Genomic DNA, 23363 nt, shown 5'->3' with positions numbered 1-23363 from the left:
AAAAGTGCCAAACATTGCTCGGCGGTTGAGTTTTTTAAAGGTTTTTTTTTACCTTCTTCCCAGATCTTTTAATTGAACATCTCTGAGGAAAGATGACAAGAGTAGTATCATTTCAATGTGGTTTATTCTAGTTACAGTCACAATTAAAATACACACACACACACACAGAAGTCGTCCATGGCTCTCTATTATTATTTGTGCCATCGTGTATAGTCGTTTTAAAGATGTAACTCCTTGTTTTAATCAGAAATAAAATTGGTAAAAAAGTGGTGGAAAAGTTGGTGAAATTTGATTTTAAAAACCTCAGAAATTGGTTAAAAGTGACCAATTATAGTGGCCAAAAACAGACAGAAGAAGTGGTCAAAAGTAGGCTTTACAACGATCTGATCGGCCGATATTTTGCAATTAATGTGATCATCTGTAATGTCTTATTTCGCCGATCCGATCAATGACGTCATTGTTGTGATGAAGCTTTCTGTAGACGCTCCCATTACATTGTTTTATCATCTCATTTACACCGAAGAGTTGTTTGCTTTGCGTGACACGGCTTTATTTCAGTCACATTTGTGACCAAAGCTGAAAACGTATGCACCAGTCTACTGGCTCTGAAAGTGGGGGCAGCGTCTGCTGTTAGTGTCTGTATGTGTGTGTGTGTGTGTATGTGGGTGCCCGCTGGTTTTGTTTATAGAGCAGAGTGATGCGTTCATTTTCATACCATAGACTTCTGTCCATGTCAGGGTGGTGGTGGACACATAAGCGTACTGTATGTGTATGCGCCCCACCTCCGCTGTGAATACGGACTATAAGCAACAGTGTGTATTGTGATGACACAGTCAGGAAATATGTGTTTGCTCCGCTAATGCTAATGCTGATGCAGGCTTCATATAGTTCCACAGTGGTCTACCTCTACAGATCTCTTGTAGTCGACACAGCTGCTGTTCAGGGACTAAATGAAATGGTTTAGCTCACATTTACACCTGCAAGTGCTCTGTCTGCATTGCAATTTTAAAAGCGGAGCCATGACACTCTTTTGCGTGCAATGTTGTGTTCAGGTCCTGCATGGAAATAGTCAACTCTTCCACTCCTTCACAGTCACAAGGCTGTGTTTAAGTCCCGAAACATGGTACCGTTTGATTTTCCTTGAATCTGTATCAGGTAGTACAAAAGGAATTTGGTCGTTATTTAAAAAACAAACAAACAAACAAACAAACAACCCGACTTTATATGATCGGTCCAGTAATCCTGATCTTGTAAAGCCTAGTAAAAAGGGTTCAAAGTGTCAATAATGGGTCAACATATGTGACATTGGTGGGAAAAGTGGTGGAAAGAGTCTGGTACTTTTATTTTGAGGGTTGTGGGCTCTTACAAACTTTGGCTGGTAGCGTAAATATGTCTGAATGCAGATACTTTTCTTCTGTTTCACTGACTTACTGCTGAATCTGCTGCTCCTATTTTGCATCCTATAATTGCTTGTCTCAGTGCGTATTGTTCTCGATGAAATATCTATGATGCTCTGTTGTCTCGGGGTGACTACAGGGACATTTGGATTCAACAGCTAACATATTTAACATTTTACTCACGGAGCCACGCTGACAGTCAGGTGGTATCTGAGTGTCCACACACATTCATCTCACACAGAGAGGGAGAAACTGACAGGTCTTTGGTGTTTCTCATGACACTTGTCACGGGAGGAAGTTTCTGCCTTTTTCAGCAACTATTCCGGAAACTTCCTGCCTGCAATCTTCTCTGCGTCTCAGGGTTTTCTAAAGCTAAGGCTGTGTCCTAATATTCCCTCCTATCTCCTTTCCTATCCACTTTAACTTAACCCTGTGGATGACATCAGAGGGTTAAGGAAAGGTGTTAGGAGACTTCCTAAGAGAGTAAGGGGAAAGGCCATCACATTTGTTTTGGCAATGAGACGCACTTTCACTAGGTGACATAATAATCCGATGGCCGCGACGAATAGTGACGTCTGCTGTGGTGAAAAACCTACAAATTTAAAAAAATTAAACACTTCGCTGATATAATCTCAAAAATCACAAGATTTGAATGTAAATCAAAGAAAAGAGGCTACCAGGCTCACACTCACCTTCCACTCACAAATATGAATTATGTTGAGTAAAACATAATGTGAATAAAAATGTCTCTGATACAGAGTGCTCTGTTTTATGTCAGTTATATTGAATTATATTCGATACAAACCAGTCACGAGATAACATGACCACCAGTCAAATTGATGACGGCGGCGGTGGCTCCGGCCAGCTCTGCTATTGTTTTTAGCTGCCAGTTAGCAGCATTTCTACTGTGAATGTCTCTACAAAAAGCACTTCTAAACCAAAAACTTCGACACCGCACATTTAAGAGCAGGAATTTGATCTGTGTGAGCCTCAGTCTCAGCCGTACCTGGTTCAAGTAGCACGGCAGACCGAGAGAAACTTCATTTCTGCTAATTTGTCTGACTCTTTTCCGCACTTTAGTCCTCTGCGTTCTTTCTCTCTCTGTCAACTTAGTTTCAGTGTGGAACCAGTCCAGGTGTTTCTTCAAGTTACTGGTGCTGTTTTTCACATGGTTTCACAGGTTAAAATGCGTTGTAATGCGCGTTACTGAGATTTGTAATGGGTTTAATATTACCTGTTGTTACCTGTAGTAATATTATTAGTAATGCATTACATTACTGCGTTACAGCAAAAAGGAATACATTTCTGTAATTGCATTACTTTTGTAATGCGTTAACTCCCAACACTGATTATTGCATTGGTAATTTACATAATCTGCATCCTTTTCAGTCTTTGTGAGTTTTTGTGAAGGCTCGGACGAGCTCAGTCCCTTTACATTTTGTCACCACAAGGAATTGTGGGTCAGCACTATCTGGTTTCCATTGGTAAAGGATGCATCAGTGTTTTCTAGGCTAAATGAGGTCATAAAGGATGCATTGAGCTTCCTTACCTTAGTGTTTAGAGAATTGGAATGCTCCTTATAATGACCGACACTTTAACACTTCCGGGGGTTAAGGAAAAGTGGCTAGGAAAGAAGATAGGGGAGACTATTGGGACTACTTCCTACATGGCAGTTATTACTCTGACAGGGACAAAAAGCCACATCTGTAAACTAGACTTTGTTTTGGCTTCATCACAACGTGGACCGTAAGAATGAGGTTTTGATCCAGACAACTCTCTGTGACTCTTATAAATTGCGCTCTGTTATTTTCAGTTCATTGATTCTGTCCCAACCACTGAGCCGCAGACCATTACCAGGACATGGAAAGGTTGTCACTGGGCCACAGGAAGAGGTCGTGGTTTAACGTTTCCTCACAAGCTTTTGATTTTGAAACATATCAAGACTTTCACATGCTTTTACAGTAACAGTAAACACTGTTCTCTTATATTATAGGGAGAACCAAATGTCAGTTATCCTTGTTTCTTGTTCTCAACACGTCGTCTAAGCAGAATTGTGATTGGTCATAAATCTGACACTCATCATCCATTCCTTGTACCTTTTGTAATTTGTTGACACTGAGATAATTTGCTTGTTAATTTTGATCATCTTTACTGTAAACGCATATTTTATTGCTATTTCCTCCATTGCATTATGGGATGTGGAGATAGAAAGTTGTGAAAAAACAATGGTGGACGTTTATTTTAGGGCTTTCACAAATTAATTGCAGCAGAAACAAACCAACAAGTCTTTTATTTGTACCTGTAGCTGTAGCTGATGGTTGTGGAGATAATCGTTCAATGTTCAGTTTGCTCAAGCAGAACAAAAGGGAGTCTGGGAGCTGTCAGCCTTTCCTGTTTAACATGATAGTCCATGGATCTGTTTAAACATGGAAAGCCAGAATGGATGAGAAGTGACTCGGCTATTTAAAAATAGGTGATAAGTTCATTAGCGTTATCTCGCAGACGTTTTTTTGGCTGCGTTTAATGAATATAAAAGCCAGAGTGTGCACATTTATCAATAATGCCAATAATGTGACCCTATTAGTGCCTCGTGCTAATTCATTTAGCCATGCTCGCAGACAGCGCCTGTGGTCAGTTTAATTACCGGCTGCTACTCCCAATAAAGCTACAATAACACAATAAAATGTCCAAAGAAGTTAGACAAGGTCCAAAGAAATTGTGTAATTAACTTTGTTTTTAATGTTTAATATTATTAATATTACAAACACCCTTCGTGCAGTGGTTCTCAACCTTTTTAGCCCAAGACCCTCCAGGGACCCCCACTGTAGCTGAAGGTTGAACACAGACATGAAGAACAGTCATGTGGAGACATGGTCATCTATAAGGGGGAATAAAGGGGAGAGATTTTTGGGGTTCATCCATAAAGTCAGTAAAATGATGGTCCATTGTTCTATGAATCTGTGATAACTACATTTATTTATTTATTCATCTGAATTATGTCCACTGTTATCCAGGAAGTTTGTTTTTATCTGTGCCATAGTATATAAATATATAATATAAATAAGTCATCTTAAAGATGTAAATCCTTGTTTTAATCAGAAATAAAATCGGTTAAAAGTGACCAAAAATGGTGGAAAAGGTTGTGAAATGTGATCCACAGAAATTGGTTGCAAATTAGATCATACCTGTCATGTTTGAAATAAGGGAAATTTTCTAACGCCCACTACGATCCATTCCACCCGCCCAACCAAGGTCCAGTATCCCTTATATTTTAATATAGGTGTACAGGAAATCTAAAATAGCCACTTGTCAACCACTTACTAAATACAATTATGTGATTAGAATCTGGTAGGTCTTTGGTCTTTGTTGACATTGAAATGCTGTGAACATTCCTACTAGGGCTGGACGATATGGACCAAAACTCATATCTCAAAATGATGATATACGATATAAATCTAGATAATTTTATTAAATAAAGTCTGACCAGAAAAACAATCCTGGGTTAAATTTGTTGATGCTAAATGCTACACAGGCTCATTTATTAACAAACAGCTGATCAATATGTGTCACTCATTAATCATTTAACTGAGCTTTACATGATGTTCTGAGAAGTAAAAGCAGTGACTCCTAAAACTAATATTTTGATACATAAGCTATTTATATATATATATATTGATATATGAAATATTATAGTTTTCTATATCGCCAAAATAGAAAACTTGATACATCTTGAATCTCCATATATCACTGACTTACGTGGTTCCTTCAGCTGTGGTCGACGTTAAAATCTCAGTTATTAATCTAACAGAAGGTGTCACTGTGTCTCATCCTGCTGCTCTTTAGGAAGATAAACTCTCTGTCACATTTTACAACGTATTTACACCAGTTCTTTGTTTTTTTTGCCGGAACATCTTCATTCATCATCTCTGTTGTGAGTTGCTTTCGGGTTTGTTGCCGCTGTCGGCACTAATCTCACAGGAGCTGACACTCAGGCCATTTCAGGTGGAAGTTCTCACGAGGCTATTGACAACGTTCAGTTTAGTAAGGCACCTTTAAATCATTATTACATTAAAATACGGGATATTTACGGGAAAATACTAATACGGGAAGATGGCGGGAAAGAGGGGTGAAATACGGGAGTTTCGCGGTCAAAACGGGATACTTGACAGGTATGAATTAGAGTGGCCAAAAAACGGACAGAAAAAGTGGTATAAAGGTTTAAAAGTGTCAATATAGGAAGAATTAGTTTGAACTGGCAAATAATGGGCATGACAAATCATTAATTGGTAAAAATAAGCATGAAATATGGTGAAAAGAGGTTAAAAATGACAATAATGGTTCAACATATGTGACATTAGGTTAAAAAGTGGTGGAAAGGGTTTATGAGTGCCAAAAATGTCTTGAAAATAGAAATAATGTGCAGAAAAGGCATTGAAATTTGATGAAGTGGCAGAAATGGGAGTAATGTAGTAAAAATGCATTAAAAGGAGCAAAAATATGAAAAAAAAGTGATGAAAATAGGTTGAAATATTCTGTTTGGTGTAGTTGCAGAAAAAGTCTAAATATAACAACCTTTTCTCTGTGTCTCGCGACCCCAAGGTTGCACTGCATCAGTGTACAACCATGTGATCCTCCTCGTCCAATCAGTGACTTCATTTTTACAGTATTTTTAAAACAAGTTCTCAGATAAGATTAGACAAGTTGATTCAAGTATTTTTACATCTCAATGTGAAATACACACAGCAACAGAGCAGCTTTATTACCAACAATGCATGTTTTTAGACCCGTCCCAGAGGTCTCGTGTGGAAGAATATTTGCTGCTCTCTGATTGGATAATTCTCACCAGCTGCACCCTCTGGGATCTAAAGTCGACTTTCGGTGTAAACCAATTATTCACCTCTTTTTTGATTTGGCGTGTGAGTCTTCACACTTGGTGTGAGATTAGATTCATGGTGGAATTCTAATTGGGACTTTGGGAGGAACCATTGAAGGCTAGATGGGAATGAACCATTAGGAGCAGAAACCAGCCCCAGCTGTGGTCAGAAGACGTGGGGATTATTGATCTGTTTCAGCTGAGGGTGGGTGGGGGGCTGAGGGAAATCAATGAGTCAGTTGTTGGGTCGGTTGTGGCTTCCACCATTCGGACATTGATTTAATTTCCCGACTGGTTTGGAGCGACTCTTTTCTGTCTTTGTTTAGCTGTTGCTTTTTGTGAAAATGTCTTTCAATATCAACGTTTAGCCTCAAACACACAAGATTTTATATCATTTTATATGCATGTTGGTTTTGCCCTTTTGGAGATATCAGCCAATCAAAAAAAATTATGAATTTTCTCTCCACCGAAGCCTTTTTTATTAAAAAAAAAAACCAAAACATTTGTTTCTTTATTTAAATGCATCTTATCATTAAAGGCCTGTACTACAAAGCTGGATTATCTTATCTTATCGCGCTAACTTCCAGGATTTATTTGGTGTGTGCTGTACTACGACACTGGTTAACTTCTTACCAGGGTTAATGTGGGTAACTTAGGCTGAACACCTCACCTGGTCAGGACCAGGTTAAGATGTGGTTCAAATCTGAGTGAGTAGTAAAGTCCCGCCTCCTGACCTTTCAGTTCTCTTGGAAAACAACCCGTCCAATAAAAGCAGGATCATTCTGTGAACACGTTTCTGTGTGGATCTGATGTGACGCTGACAGGAGAGACATTAGTCAGCTGATAATACCTAGCGTATCGGTCGCTTTCAAATCCAAAAATAAATAAATTCATTCATTCATTCATTCATGTGTTCTGTGGTGATGCAAAGAGCCTTATGTGTCTTCTGGCACCAGACGCATCTGCAGCATGAAAAATGCCGCAGGGTCCGCAGGATCAAAAAATGTCCCCATTTGCTTCATATGCACGTCTGAAGCGAAGCCCCGCCCACCAGCGACACATCCAACTCTGTGAGTTTCACTGCCTGCTGAAGCGAGGAGCTGTGCTCCTTTTTCTCCTCTCATGAACATAAACCACCAGTGAAAAAAGCCGGTGTGATTCTCCTCCACGCCAAATCCTTCCTAGTCCGGCCCCGGTTATAAAGGCTGTGTCATACAGTTCCAGGTGGTCACACACAGCTTCTATTCTATGGTCGAATGGGTCAACAGACCGGTGTCCGTGTTGGCGGCCTGACGTCATCGTCCGTGGCTCAGGTGGTAGTGGGTCGTCTTCTGATCGAGAGGTTGGGGGTTCGATCCCAGTACCTGACTATGTGTCGAAGTGTCCTTGGGCAAGACACTGAACCCTAAGTTGCTCCCAGTAGTCGACTAGCGCCTTGCGTGGCAGTCCTGTCCCACTGGTGTGTGAATGTGAGAGTGATTGGGTGAATGAGCTGGTATGTAAAGCGCTTTGAGACTGTTTCAGTGTGGTGATAAAGCGCTATATAAAATCAAGTCCATTTACCATTTACCATCGTCAACAAAGACTCTGATTGGCTTTTGTCATGTGAAACAGTCGCAGGAGTTCAACATTTTCAACTTGTGTGGATATGCGGACATGCGGAAAATCCGGAGCACACTCGTACGGCCAACGCACTTGACGTGCGGATCGGACCGCACCGCCTCACAGGAAAGATTTTGCATCTGGGACGCATATATCTATTGACTTTGTATGTAATCTGAATTTACGGACATTTCGTGATGCATCCGTTGTGAACGCAGCATCACTCCTGTAAAATAATCCAGGCTTTATAAAACACAAATATTATGATGTAGGCTGACTTAATCTAAGCCCTGTGGTCTTCAACGCATGCTGCACCTTACTCTTTTCATTTGATGTAGAGAAGAATATGATTTTTACACACACACACACACACACACACACACACACACACTTTAGCGAAGGCAGAAGACTTGTCTCCTTTCAAAGGCAGCGTCTGACACAAGCTGTCAGTGTCAAACTGTTACTAGAGTCTGACAGATTTTATTAGAGTCTCACACCATGTGTTACATGTAATAACAACATGTTATTGTTATTGTGCACTGTGTGAAAACACAACAGATTGACTGACACCTGATCCATTCCTGTGACATGTGAGCTACGAGTATCATCGCTAACCCTCAGAACATAACGTGAACGTTACATACTTACTCTGGATATGACCTTTTCAACTCAATGGTATATAAAAACTGAGAGTAATTAAACCCCTAAACCACTTTTTTTCTGCTGAATACATTTGTATTTGGGTATAAAGTAGTGTTGTTGATTGATCCTGGTCCAACTCCTGACATTTTAGTCGAAGTGTTTGAATTTGGTGGGTGTATTTTGTGTAAAGTCAGTCAGTGACTGCACTCTAAGGGTTGAACGCCGGCTATTAAAATTTAATTTTGCTATTGGCTGTGAACGAGATTCTATAACGTCATTTGGACCATCGTCCATCACAAGCTAGCACTGTTGGCCCCGCCCCTCTTATGAAAGATGGGAGGAGGGACTTGCGTCTTGTCTTCCATTAGTTTTTTAACACTTTTGTAAATAGGGCTTTTGTTTTGAAGTTAACCGGAAGTTTTGCCAGTAGCACAATGGTGGAGGGTCTCCTACAATCTCTGAAAGGTCAGCATGAAATGTGTTTCCATGAGTTTTATAGATGAAATGAGCACATGTTGATATTTTACTTGGTCACTTTGTCATTTAAAATGTTTTCAGAACTTTCACTAAACAGATATTTAGCTTCAGTGTGATTCATGTTTTTGCCGTAGGTTCCAAATGCATTTTGGGAAACTTGGAAGTATACTTCAGTAGGAACGTCATCATGGTTCCAAATTTATTTATGTTGTATGTTAGTGATATTTGTAAAGTTACTAGTTTAGTTAAATGTATTTAATTTGCTGATGATACAAAAATTTTTTTTGTTCTCGAGAAAATCTGCAGCAACTTTTGGTTGTCGTTGAATCGGAAGTCAGTAAAATAAATTAAATAAATAAATTATCACTAAATCTGAACAAAACAAAAAAACTTTACTTCAACCGCTTTTCATTCTGCAGAAAAGATCAATCAGAATTGTTCATAATGTTGCTTTTGGAGTTGTTTGTTTTTTTAAATTCAAAATTCTAAAATTTTTGACTTGGTTGTTATATAAAGCAAGGAACTATATATGTTACTAAAATATTCAGGAAATTTTTCATGAAATAGAGGGAGATTATAATTTAAGAGGGAAATGAAATAAAAAAAGTGTTTGTACAACAATAGAAATCTATCACCATCTGTGGAGTTCAACTGTGGAACAGACTGAGTACTGAATTTAAATAATTCTGAGCATAATTCTGTTTAAAAAGAAGCATAAAGAAATAATTCTTTAGAGGTATGTTCATAAATAATTACCACAAGGTGCTCGCTTGTCATTTAGAGTAAAAAGTTGCAGTATATGGTACATTATTTGTAAAGGTTTGGTTAATGTAAAAAAAAAACTGAGTATTACATTACATTGATTGTTTATTCACATTATGTTTTGTTTTTTATACTTTTGTTTGTTAAAGCTCTAGTTAGGAAATCTAGAAAAAACTTAAGGAGTAGGACGAGATAAGTTTATACTAATTACTACTTATTTTTATGTAAAATAAGATGCGTAATAATTTAAAGATGCAAGATACTGTTACGTTGTTATTTCTTGGTGTTAATTTAATTTGTATTTTAAGTTGTCATTTACACGAACGAAATAAATAAATAAGTAAAATAAAATCATTGGTCATCATACTAATGGTACTGTATATAGTACCGTAGTCAGTATGTACTCATTCAGTTTGTAGTGTATAGTATGGAATGTGCCGTTTCAAACATAGATGACCAATAAGTTAGAACCTAAGCATGAAAAACAGCACAAAACAGCCTAACGACCCCAGGCTGTGACAAAGAAACTCATTTCAGGCTTTTTATTGTTGGTAATAATGGAGTTACACGGTAAAAAATAAAGTCTGTCATTAGTGCTTTAACGGTTTTCACTGTGGATGCCAACAAAAGCACAAACAGTCAGAAGGGACAGCCAACATCTCAGTGAAGTGTCAGAGGGCTGATTATGAGAAAGACAAAAAGTGAGCAGAAGATTAGACGAGCACAGATGTGTTTTCATTGGCCATCGGTCATATAAACGACTCCCACTGGACCAATGGAGCCATAACACGCAATTTAAACACCTCTGTGTTCTCTCTGAGGAGCTGCGTGTAGAAACATTACTGCGCCGTAATCTGTGTGTAATGTGGCCTCATTGGTGTCATTTGCAGAAATCACCCTTCTCACAGGCTTCATTTTACGCTGTAGTCCAAACTTTCCTCTCCCGAGACGACGTGAGGATCCAGAAACGTTTGTAATGTTGTAACTTATTTTTATTCATGTTAGAGGAGTTTATTTTCAGCCATAACAATATGAACGCCGACAGTTTAAGAAAGAGGAATTCAAATTGAATTAATCTCATCATGGCACTAGTCATGGAATCATAAAGAGAACAAAACAGGACACGAGCAGGAAGCAGAAGAAAGCTCAGAGAGAGGGATGTGGTTAAGAAAAACATGAATATGCTCCTTCAATCCCCGCCTCCTCCGTCTGTGATGCGTATCTATTGCAGCAAGGGCTCAGGAGATCTCGCTAATTCACGCACAGTCGCCCGATGAAGTGAGTTGCAGTGAATACAAAGAGAAGCAGAAAACTTCTTGTGTCCTTGGAGAGGAACAGGAGGAGATCCACTTAATCCTGTCCTGTAGATCTTCCGCTTTTGTGGAGATTATTGTGATTCAACCATAGAAAAGGTCAATATTTATGTTGAATACGATCCACTGCCACCCTGTCCAGGCTGTAGCCCCACCTAGAGCATAAAGAAAACTAGAGATAAGCATCAGCAGACCCCCACCACCCTGAAGGGGAGCAGGGTGGGGGTACACCCTGGACAGAGCACCGGTCCATCGCAGGCTCCACACAGACACAAAGACAACCACCACATTCAGTCCTATGGGTGATTATAGAGACTCCAGTCAACCTAACAGTCATGTTTTTGGATTGTGCCTGGAAGAAACGGGGAGAACATGTAAACTCCACACATAAAGGACCCAAGTGTCCACCCCAGGGCTTGAACCCAGGACCTTCTCGCTGTGACGCAGTGCTAACCACTAATCCACCATCCAGTATGATTTCAGGAAGTTTAACGGCAACTAAAGTCATCTTAACAGGGACAGATGTTGAAACGGAAGCAAAAGAGAAAAGTTAAATCGACAAAGTTTTCAGTGTTCAAAGTTTTTCCAAGCGAAAAAAACAAAATAATTTGATATATTTTCATATTTAGAGCAAATTTGTGACCGCTGGGCTTTCAGTTCCCGTTGTCTGGTCTAACGTGTACTCTACACATGCACCACTGCCTCCCATACAGCATCTTACCATATGACAAAATAGTAATATTTTGTCCCTGTGCAGAATTCAAAGAAATGTAAGTATTTTAAATGCTTGGTAAACCTTAGGAAATGTTAGCGTTAGCATTAACATGCCTGCACAACAACATGTAAGGTCCAAACTCAGCTGCCTTCTCAGAGCCTCTCAGCTCTGAGTTATTGGACGCCGTTACATCGTCCTCCAGACTCTCTGACAACAAGATCAATACTAGGTGGCATTTTTCGATCCCGATGCCATTTCCCTTCTAACTGGTGACATAAAAGAGCCCCCAGGCTGCCATATTGGTCCCGACACCCCCTCACCATATTGCGTTGCTTGTTTACTCACGCGCCCCCGCTGGGAAATCACCTTTCAGAAAACGAGACGCTCATCTTCAGTGAAATATACACACAGCAGCAGCAGCAGGAGCAGCGTGGGGTAATGAAGAAGTGCATATGCGCAGTGGCATTTCCAGCGTGTTCGCTCCAAAGTAAAATGCACTCCTGTGAGCCGGAGCCTTGATAGAGATGAATGAAGCCATCCTGGCAGTAATAAGATGGAGCTTTGCTTGTTGACATTTTCTGCGCTGAAAGGTACACAATGAAAGAAGAGAGGCGGGACTCCCTGAGTGTTTTATACGTCAACAGCAAATCTTTGTCTCTGGGAAGTTCCTATATTCACCTCTTTTACAATCCACATGAAAACTCTGGTGTGGGAAAGTAGGAGGTCGAATACAGGCAGAAAAATTGTGGTTTTAGGCCTTTATCGTCTCACACAACAAACCAAACAATACTGTAGAACAGGGGTTCTCAACCTCGGGGTTAGGACCTCATTTGGTGTCCCAAGACACTACGAGGGTGTCGCCAGATGCCTTCAAGAAACTAGAAATATTTTTTGGAGCAATTTGAACCCATTTTTGCTTATTTAAAAAAAAATTCTGCAGCTACACCAAACTTGCCATATTTTAACCTATTTTCATCACCTTTTCTTGCCATATTTTTGCTCCTTAAGTGCATTTTTGCTACATTACTCCCATTTCTGCCACTTCTCCATCAAATATCAATGCCTTTTTGGCAAGACATTTTTGACCCTTAGAAACCCTTTGAACGTCTTTTCACCACATTTCATGCTTATTTTGCCAATTTATCCGCATTCACGGTGTGTCAAGATCCGTTTTTGACTATTTGGTTTTTAACTATTTCTGTGGTTTTTAAAATCCCATTTCACTACATTTTCCATTATTTTCAGTCACTTTTAACCCATTTTATTTCTGAATATGTGTCTGAATACAGAAAAGGGTTTTTTTTCAAAATAAGACAACTGGAAATGAAATACATACCATTTGAAAAAACTTTGTTTTTTCTTCCAGTACCAGTAGAAAGGACCCAGTAGAAGCCAGAGTAATGGCAGAAAACAAGGGAGAACATGCAAACACCACAGAAAAAGACTGAATCTTACAGGAGTGAAAGCTGATGTATTGCCTAAACTAAATTTATGAACAAAACGTCATGATGTCAGATTCCTTCTGTTACATCATCATATTCATTAAACATATTCAGATTGGAATCACTTATTTTTACTGCAGTAGGAATGAGGAAAAGCTAAAAATACATTTTAGTTTCAAAGGTCAACAGCAAAAGGACATCATGCGTCTCATTTCCTCTTTGTTAAGTCTGTCTGTCCTCCTTTGAAAAGGAGTTTCATCCCTCACTCCACTGGTTAAGGTGGATTAGATAGTGTATATGGAGTCCCACTCGGCCTGTGACTGCAGCTCCAAGCCTCGTCTTTGATTTCCATCATGAATCAGAGCCTTTGTTCTTGTGCCATCAGAGCAGATGGAAAGTTCCTACTCAGGCTTAGAATGAGTGACTTCTTCTGAGTGTGTTTTCTTTCTTCTTCTGGTGTCTTTCAGGTCTGGTGAAGCTGGGCGTCCACTGTGTCACGTGTCAGAAAGTCGCCGTAAAGATTGTCAACAGGGAAAAGCTCAGCGAGTCCGTTCTCATGAAGGTAAGACCACGATCTTCTCTACACTGGAGCACCATTATCATGTTATCAGAGGAAGATTCATACATTATGCTGCTCATGATTATTTTATGGGTGGAACAGAGATTGTGTAAAAGATTTTTACTGTAGATCCTCTTAAACATCTCCCATGGATGGAGAGAAGGTGAACTGGGCAGTGGATTAATGCACATTTGTTGCTCTAGTGAGTATTTAGTTCAGCAGGACAGACAGTGATGGTTTGTGTGTGTGTGTGTGTGTGACAGGCTCATAAACTGTGCAGCTGTGTGTGGCTGATCAACCAGTTACTATTGAAAATGTGATGCATTGTGGTTTGTAGTCGGGCTGTTAGCATTAACAATGCACGTATGATAATATAATGATCCAGTGAGATTTTTACCACTTTCTCCATCCTATAGCCCAGGAGTTCTCAACCTTGGGGTCAGGAGTCACTGGGAGCCAGATGCCTTAAAGAAACTAAGATTATTATTATTATTTATTTATTTTTTTTTACAAGTTAGGCCCATCTATACTTATTTTTACCATTTTTCTGCAACTACACCAAACTTGCCATATTTTAACCTATTCTCATCACTTTTTATTGCCATCTTTTTGCTCTTTTTAATGTATTTTTGCTACATTACTCCCAATTCTGCCACTTCTTCATCAAATATCAGTGCCTTTCTTGCACATTTTTTTCACTTTCAAGACATTTTCAGCACTTATAAACCCTTTCCACCACTTTTCCATCTAATGTCACATATGCTGAGCCATTATTATTACTTTTAATCTCTTTTTACCATATTTCATGCCTATTTTTGCTAATTTAACCACATTCACCATTTGTCATGGCCATTATTTGCCAGTTTAAACTAATTGTTCCAATATTAACACTTTGAACCCTTGTTACCTCTTTTTCTGTCCGTTTTTTGGCCACTATAATCTGAACTTTTAACCAAATTCTGTGGTTTTTAAAATCCTATTTGAACCATTTTTGGTCACTTTTATCCCATTTTTTCTTTCTTATTAAAACAAGTATTTAAATATTTAAGATTTCTATATAGTAGGGCGCAAATAATACTAAACTTCCTGGATAACAGTGGATATTATTCAGATGAATAAATAAATGTAGTTATCACAGATTCATAGAACAATGGACCATCATTTTACTGACTTTACAGATTGACCCCAAAAATCTCTCCCCTTTATTCCCACTTATAGATGGTCTCGTCTCATGACTGTTCTTCAATGTTCATGTCTGTGTTCAATCACCTTAGGCTACAGTGGGGGTCCCTGCTCTCTGGAACCTTTATTTTTGGGGTCGTGGGCTGAAAATGTAGCGAACTACCTCTATAGCCCCTCCCCTTTACACACGTCCAATATGAAAATATATCAGTCATAATGTTCTTCTTTAGAATAATGCCTTAAAGTCAAATGACCTTGAATGACACCAAACTAAGGATTAAAATGTCAGATTGAAATGTTATTTCACCATGAATGTAATCAATTCATAATGTATTAATTCTCTACTGGACTTATGGTGGAATAAAATGCAGGATTGCGGACAGGTGTGTTTGTGTTGCTTCCCACTCACCAGCAGACAGGAGCGCTGAATGTGAAGCAGGAACCACCGTTAGCGACTGTTTCACCCACACACACACACACACACACACACACCTGAGCATGGCTCAGGTGTGTGTGTGTGTGTGTGTGTGTGTGTGTGTGTGTGTGTGTGTGTGTGCTCGCACAGAGGACGGGCTACAGCTCTTTGTCACTCTTATTATCACAGCTGCTGCTCTGCTCTCCTCCTACGCCGTGTGCCACTGGATGAAGCTAAATCCACACAGGCCACATCTTTCTTTAGATTAACATTTATTTTGTCTCAAATGTTCACGTAGCCATAACACAATTGTTGCCTATTCTTTTCTCCACTGATCAAAACACATGGTTCAAAAGGAGCTGAGACACAATCTCTCTAATACAGGGGTGTCAAATTCATTTTAGTTCAGGAGCCAAATATAAAGTCATTTCATTTTAAGTGGGCCGCAAGTTTTTTGGCGAGAAAATGGCAAATTTCACCAATAATGTCACCGAGTTGGCACTTCGACGTGTAAATGATACTAATGTAAGGCCATTCATTTAATTTGGGGGTAATTATGTGAAACAAATTGAGATTTAAAATCACTACAGTCATCCATGGGAAAATTGCGTTCTTCCAAATATTGTTGGGTTTCACTGAATGTGTGTATTTAGAAGGGCTGAGATATCCACAGCTGAATTATTTGGTCATTTACACAATAATTAATGTGTTTTCCTGTCTTTTTTTTTTACTTTCTCCTGCGGGCCCAAGTCGATGGTCTAAAGGGCCAGATGTGGCCCCTGGGCCTTGAGTTTGACACATGTGCTTCAATGTCTATAATCCCATCATATCTTAATTCCCCAGAGGATTTTCCTCCTTCCCGACAAAAGACGTCAAACACAAGATATCTCTTTTGTGACCAGCTTAAGTGTATTTTGTGCAGCCCCCCCCAAGGTAAACGCAAGAAATGACCAAAAAAAAAAAAACACACAAAATGACAAAAAATACATTAAGAAAATGACTCCAAATATAGAATTTGCACAAAATTACTCCCAAAACACACAAGTTGACACGACAACAAAAATGCACAAAATGAGAGAAAAATATGTTGCTGATGTCATCAACAGTGAGTTCATCAGTGTTCTATTCTATGCTAATGCTAAGCTAATGCAGTGTGACACTGTCTGCTAACTGTACACGATAACAGATTTTGATGAAATTTTCAGGAAATATTGATAATGGGACGAGAAACAGCTGATTACATTTTGGTGAAGTTCTGGCTGCCAAAAGAAAAAAAAAAAAATATATATATATATATATACATATATACACAGTATATATATATCCTATTTATTTTCCCATCTTCACTGTGGAACTCCTGTTAATGTCAATATGAATCTATAACTCCGACGAGCACTGTGCTAGTAATAATAAATACAATAGGGTCCTATGCATAGTTGTGCTTGGGCCCTAATTACAAAGACACACAGAAACCCTTTGTTCTTTCCTGTGTTAATGCTCAGATTTATCATTAATAAATGCTGACATGTACTGTATGTTGATTATGTGGCCATTTTTTTTTTTGCACAATTCCACTTCATACCTGCAATTAAATGACATTTTCTTTGAACGTACTATTAACATTTTCAGTAAACGAATACAAATATTGTGCTTAATACACTCCTGATGTAGGAAGAGGATGAAATGTAGGGGATTCACAGACCGCTGCGTGTCTCTTCCTGCTTGGGTTTCGCACCCTTAACCCAACTGTCAGTGGCTTTGTCAATGTGCTGACATGCACAGCGTTTCACAAACAAGTGTCCGTCCTCGTTTGTGGTGCTACAAGCATCGTGTGTGTGTGTGTGATTACAGATAAGCAGACTGACATTTCTCCTGCCACCTCAGAGTTCAGCCCCTCACTCGAGACACGTTGTCACCCTGCCCGACAGCCTCATGTCAATCGTAAAATCTGTGCTTTTTTCTCTGCTTGTTTTCAGAGACTCTTGCTTACGCAGAGGTGGATGAGAAAAGACATTTTAACTTTCAATAACTATCCCAGACATTGGGGTCGTTTCAACACATTTTCAGGACATCCCACGCACTTTGGTGTCAAAAAAATGTGGATTTTTTACCAGTTGTTTCTCAATAATTCAATAGACACACTGTAAATATTTAGTTTGATCAGATTAATACTTTTTGAGGAATGGTCAATTTAGTGGGGGGGTATCTGTCGATTTTCGCTCGTCCTTATCTTTCTTCCATTTTCAGCTTCTAATATCTCAGGAACTACATCACATAGGAAACTGAAATTTGGTATTTTAATAAAGCTCAGAATATACTAAAATATCTGCTGCACATCTTATCTGGTGGACATGCCAGGCAGGGATTGGCCAGAGTTGTTACAGGATTCTTTTCATTCCTTTTTCTATCTACATAATGTACTATAAACTACTCTCAGGATGGAAACACCATTTCACCCAGTAAAGGAGAGTGGGCTAAGATCAGTTGGTATTGTTCATTGTTCGTTGTCTGTTTGTGTGACTAGAGTGGCGTAGGTCTTTTAATGCCACACCCACCAACCATTCTCACACCAAAACATTGGTACTAATGGGGGGGAAAATTCTAGTGGATCAATTTTTGGTGAAAAAGCTGCGTTTTTGGTGGAAAAATGGCATTTAAAAAAAAAAAAAAATTTTATCAGGGACTGATATCATGGACTAATCTGAATTCATAACCCAGCAACAATTCATGCATCAAAACATTGGTACTAAATGGAGATTCTAGTTAATGAAGACATTTCTTTTGGTGAAAAAACAGCGTTTTTGAGGATTTTGAGAAAATCTTTGTCATGGATTGTTTTTAAAGAAGGAAAGGAGGCAGACCATTGATAACTTGCTGTAAGGTGATTGATTAGTGGCAACATTTTTTATTTTTGTGTTTGTCACTGAAACTATTTTGCAATAAAATGATATGCATAAACAGGTGAGTAATCATATCTAATAATGTTTTATTCGCCTACCGTTATTATAAATGTAATAAATGAACCATTTCCAACTATAAATTCACTGAAGTGCTTAGATTATTTTCGTGACAGTTAATATTTTGTGGATTTTTTTTAAATGTCAGGCCGTGGGTTTTCAAGTGTGGGCACGTTATGTTTCATATTTAGGGTCATTAGGTCAAGGTTATCATAGTTTTGTCACTAATATATCTGCATATATTTCAGGATGTTGTGCATCCGTCCAAACAAACAGAATGAGTGTTTGGAAAGTATAGCGTGTCCAAAAAGAAGGTCTTGTGACACAACTCACCCTGTGTATGGACTAAGTTGACCATAGGAGTGTTTTTAAACCGTGATCAATCAGCTAAACACTGCTGTTTCACGTATCAGCCTGTCCATTGTGTGCACTTCCTTCAAATTTGTAAATTTAGTTAAAAAAATAGCTTAATAAAAATAATCATGGTACTGGTTAATGAATGGTGGACCTCTCACTTGTCCCATCAATAATAATGATACATTTTTATTTATAAACGCTTTTCAAAAAGTCAAAAACACTTTACAGTTGTTAAAACAACTACATGAGTCAGAAAAAGAAACCAACAATAATAAATGTAAATACAGAAAAAAATAAAACATAATAATAAGTTAAAGCTTGGGAGAAGGAGTGTGGAAGCAGAGGTCTGTCGCTTTCTCTCATCAGTTTTACAGAAGTGCTCAGATATGTGCATCATTCCTGAGTAGAATGCTAATCCACCCACTGGATGGAGAGCCAGGTAGTCGGTGTTTTCGTGCACCAGGGGTCACCTGTGTGGAAGCAAGGGGACTGCCCTTACTTCCACACTGCTGCTGAGCTGCTCCCATCGGTTTTTAAAAGTGCTCGGATAAAAGTGGCGTCAGTGGAACTCCCTGGTCCCCCCTCGAGTCTAAATATATGTAATATTAATAGAATAAAATTACAAACGCTATTTGGTTGGAAATATCAACAGTGAACAAGCTTGTTTATGTTTTTATACCTCTTGCATGTGCAGTTCTAGAGTGTGTAAAGGCTTATTGTAGAGACGGCTACATGTGGACATACAGTAGGTGGAGGATTCTCACCCAGAGTCTTTGTCAAACATAATCTTTGTTATTTTCAACTGCCTGTGCAGTGCGTGGAGCTGCCGTGATAAAGTTATATTCTGCTTTGTGTGAGAACTCCAGACTTCTGGGTTTGTGAAGTATATTAATCAATGTGTTTGGATTTTCTTTCTTCTTCTCTTCACGGCGCATGGCAAACGGCTAAGCTGAGTGTAGCTCAGAAACAGGGTCAGAAACACTTAATCCCAGTGAGATGGAAGTGTGTGTGTGCGTGTGTGTGTGTGTGTGCGTGCGCGTGTGCGTGTGTGTGTGTGCGTGTGCGTGTGTTTCAAGGAGGTCTCCTCATGCCTGACCGGATTCAATTCATCCCTGTAACGTTTGGCTGGCTGTGTTAATAGTGTCAATAGTGTGTGTGTGTGTGTGTGTGTGTGTGTGTGTGTGTGTGTGTGTGTGTGTGTGTGTGTGTGCGTGTGTGTGTGTGTGTGTGCGTGTGCGTGTGTGTCTTCTGTTTGTCACAGATAACACCTGACAAATAGCAGCTCTTCATCACTCTCTTATCTCAAAGGTTCATTATCTTGTTAGAACGCATCCATCCATTCATCCATCCATCCACGGTTCAAACAGCGTTCACGGTTCATCTCAGAATTACATTTTTCAATTACAATTACATCTTCAATTATCCTTGTTCAATTATGACTCAAATATGATTACGGTGACTGGCATTTTTTTCCCAATTACAATTAAAATTACAAATATTATCTTCCTCCTGAAAGTCAATTACTATTTAATTCTCAAAGTTATGTTTTGATTAATTACAATTACTGAGCCTTTAATCAATAAGCCCATAAAACATGTGTTAGCTTCCTGTTAGCACCACTTATAACTGGTCAGTTTGGACCCATTTCTTAAATCAGCTGTAAAATACATGAAATACATTATCCATCATTTAATTTCTTTCTCATCTCTTGGTTAACTTATTAGGTTTCCTTATCCATGGAAATATTGGTATTAATATCATTTGTGTGGACATCTGAGCCTTGTGTGTGTGTGTGCGTGTGCGTGTGCGTGTGAATGATGGCGATCAGCAGAAGAAGTGTTAAAGAATAAAAGTCAAAATTAGGCGACAAACGACTGGAGATGAGGCTCGGATAAAAAAAAACAGGGCATTAAAAAGACAGTAACAAACACGATAAAAGATAATGATCATGTAAATAAATATTTAGTGATATAAGCAGTGAGGCAATAAAGGATCCATAAAGTGATGATGCCACGTAAGAGGAAAAACAACATGTTTATGAATAAAAAGAACAAATAAATGAGTTTTCGATTGTCATCACAATAAATGTTCAGTCAAATGTGCGTGTCAGTAATGCTACGCCATTAGTGTTAGCCATTAGCTTGTTTTGTAACTGACAATGGTTACATTATGTTTTTTAATTCAGAATTAATCATTTCACTTCATTTTTTTATTGAATGTTTGACTTTTAGAAGCTTTTATCCTGTCAGCTGTTACAAGTTACAAGTAGATTAAAATATCCAAAAAGCTGGTTTCCTTTAAAACCCAGTGTCCTGGGTTTTAAAGGAAAATTAAAACCCAGGACACTTTATTTATGGTTTAAGACATTTTGTCCTGTAGATTATTATTCTATCATCTTCCTCAAACCTTTCTTTATTTTTAAAACCAAAATACTGCTGTGCACTTTCTTTTTGGCAAAGAGCTGTAAACAGGTCTGAAGTGTTTGTTTTTAAAATGTGAAAAATGAAAATCTAAAGGAAGTGATATAATTCAGTATTTTGGACAGCAATGCTCAAAACTTTTTTATTTGCGATAACTACCTCATGTGCAGTTAAAACAACACGTTTGTGTTGTTTCACTGGTATTGTTCAATGTTTTACAGTAAAATAAGATTGGAACAAGGTCAATGATGCAATTAGTGCAGCTGTGATGGACTGGTTACCCCTTCAGGGTGTCACCTGTACCCTGTGCCCTGAATCAGCTTAGATAAGCTCCACTAGAGCAGGATAGGCAGGTACAGAAAAGCAGATGAACATGTAAGTTGTCTGTATGGTTTCTATTTCTGGATGCGTTCACACCTCTGGTTTGACGGAGCTGTAGCAGAGCAAGCGTCACATGAGTGAAAGGACACTGATTGCAATCTGCAGCAGAGGAGAACCTTTGACCTTTTCCCATGATTCACCGCTGACCTCAATCCACCCTGCGTCACATGGTCCATTAATGTATTGTGTCGGGTGAAGAGGCAGTGATGTCACCGCTGTGAAAGGAAAGTACCTGAGAGACGATGAGAGTTGAAACTGGAGAATACGAGAGTGTTTGAATGGCTCGTTCGGGCTTTGTGTGAACACGGAAAGGAAGTCAAGAGTGGATCATGCAATGGAATTCTAGAACTTTAGCTTTGGCCTGATTCTCGCTCTGTTTACGCCACGTTTTGCTTCTGTTTCCTGTTTTTGTTTCCAAAACGTTCTGCATTCTGTTTACATGAGATCGTTAGTTGGAAGCATCAAAAACGATGTAGCATACATGCCAGGCCAATAGGTGGCGGTGTAATTTTGCAATGAACCAAAATAAGGGCATGTGCAGAGACACTTCCTCTGAACACAAGTAAGATTAGAGCTTAAAACAGATCTACAAAGTTAGACCCGAACCTGTTCCAACCCAAATAAAGCCGATCTCTCTTTAAGCCTGAACCCATTGCTGCTCGACACTATTCAGATCCATGTGATCCACGTCGAATGATCTGACTCAAGTTTCTTTAATAACTCAGCTTTATTTAATAAACACTTGTTCTGCATTCAGCTCTAATCATGACAAGCAGCTTCATGTGTCATTTATGCATTTTTTTACATAATTTATGCATGTACCAGAGGACAAACATCTATTCACCTTTTCAGCATCTTTCTAACACTAATCAAAACACCTGAACATTCATTGACCGAGCCGAGTCTGACCAGAGTCTCTGTTAAAAACTTAGAAAGTTAAGCCCAACCCCGGGTTTAGACAAACATCTAAAGCTCCCAGTAGGAGTACGTCTGCACTAATCCAAGTGATGGTGAAGTAAATCAACAGAAATTCAGTTCAATTGTGTGATGCACATTCTGCTGCCTCAGTGAACACGTGCTCGTGACACAGAAAGTGTTGTTTCCCTGTTTACACGGAGACGGAGAGAGAAGCGTTTTAAAGAAACATCCACTCTCAAGTCCGTTTGCAAGCATCAAAACGCCTTTGCCGTGTAAACGGAGAGACAAAACGCAACAAAACTTTTACGTTTTGGAGAGCGAGTGTAATGGAATTCACATCTCTGACAGCTGAAGCGCTGCAGCTCAAGTTTAGTTAAACAAAAACACCATAAAACCTTAAAAGCCAATTTAAAAAAATAAGAGCGCTCAGGCAAAGTTTTCCCTGAGCACTGTCTGCAGGAACAACGTGCTGATGAGAAGTGAGCCACTGACATGCTTCACCTTCACCCTGTTCTTCTGCTTTTTAGTGCTGTACCATCTGAGTTACTGTACATCAGAAACAATCATCTCTGTAATAGACGGGGTTCTCCTGTCAGTTTGACACCAAACTGAACCAAATCAAACTATATTCCAATCTGTATTTTCACCTTTACTCACTCATGAAACCGACCACTTCTGCTTTCTTTTCCTTTCCTTGCATTATCTTCCATATCCCCCCCCCCTTTTTATCACTCTGTCACAGACGTGCACTCATGTTGAATGAATTTGTGTTGCTTCATAAAATGCCTTGATGTTCTGTCTCTTCTGTCAAAACAACATACCGCGGCGGCTTGAGGCGACGCCTGTGATTTGATGGCGAGATGAATCTCTCTGGATCTCACAGACTTCCTAGCAACAGATGGCGGTTTGATTAGTGAGGGGTTGTTCCAATTTATCGGTCCTCGTGCCCCT

At 39.1% G+C, this 23363-nt stretch overlaps 1 protein-coding gene across 11 annotated transcripts in view; it reads left to right on the top strand.

Annotated features, from left to right (window-relative positions):
- The window catches only part of LOC114460786 (serine/threonine-protein kinase BRSK2-like), a 137569-nt gene that overhangs the window by 62927 nt on the left and 51279 nt on the right, over positions 1-23363 (top strand). For all 11 annotated transcript variants that reach the window (XM_028442719.1, XM_028442693.1, XM_028442712.1 and 8 more), the window contains exon 2: positions 13691-13785. In XM_028442719.1, coding sequence (XP_028298520.1) covers positions 13691-13785 — 95 coding nt within the window. The remainder of the gene's footprint in view (positions 1-13690; positions 13786-23363) is intronic.

Source organism: Gouania willdenowi, chromosome 3, assembly GCF_900634775.1.
Source record: "Gouania willdenowi chromosome 3, fGouWil2.1, whole genome shotgun sequence".
In the NCBI taxonomy this organism is placed as follows: Eukaryota; Metazoa; Chordata; class Actinopteri; order Blenniiformes; family Gobiesocidae; genus Gouania; species Gouania willdenowi.
This window is presented reverse-complemented; position numbering and strand designations above follow the sequence as displayed.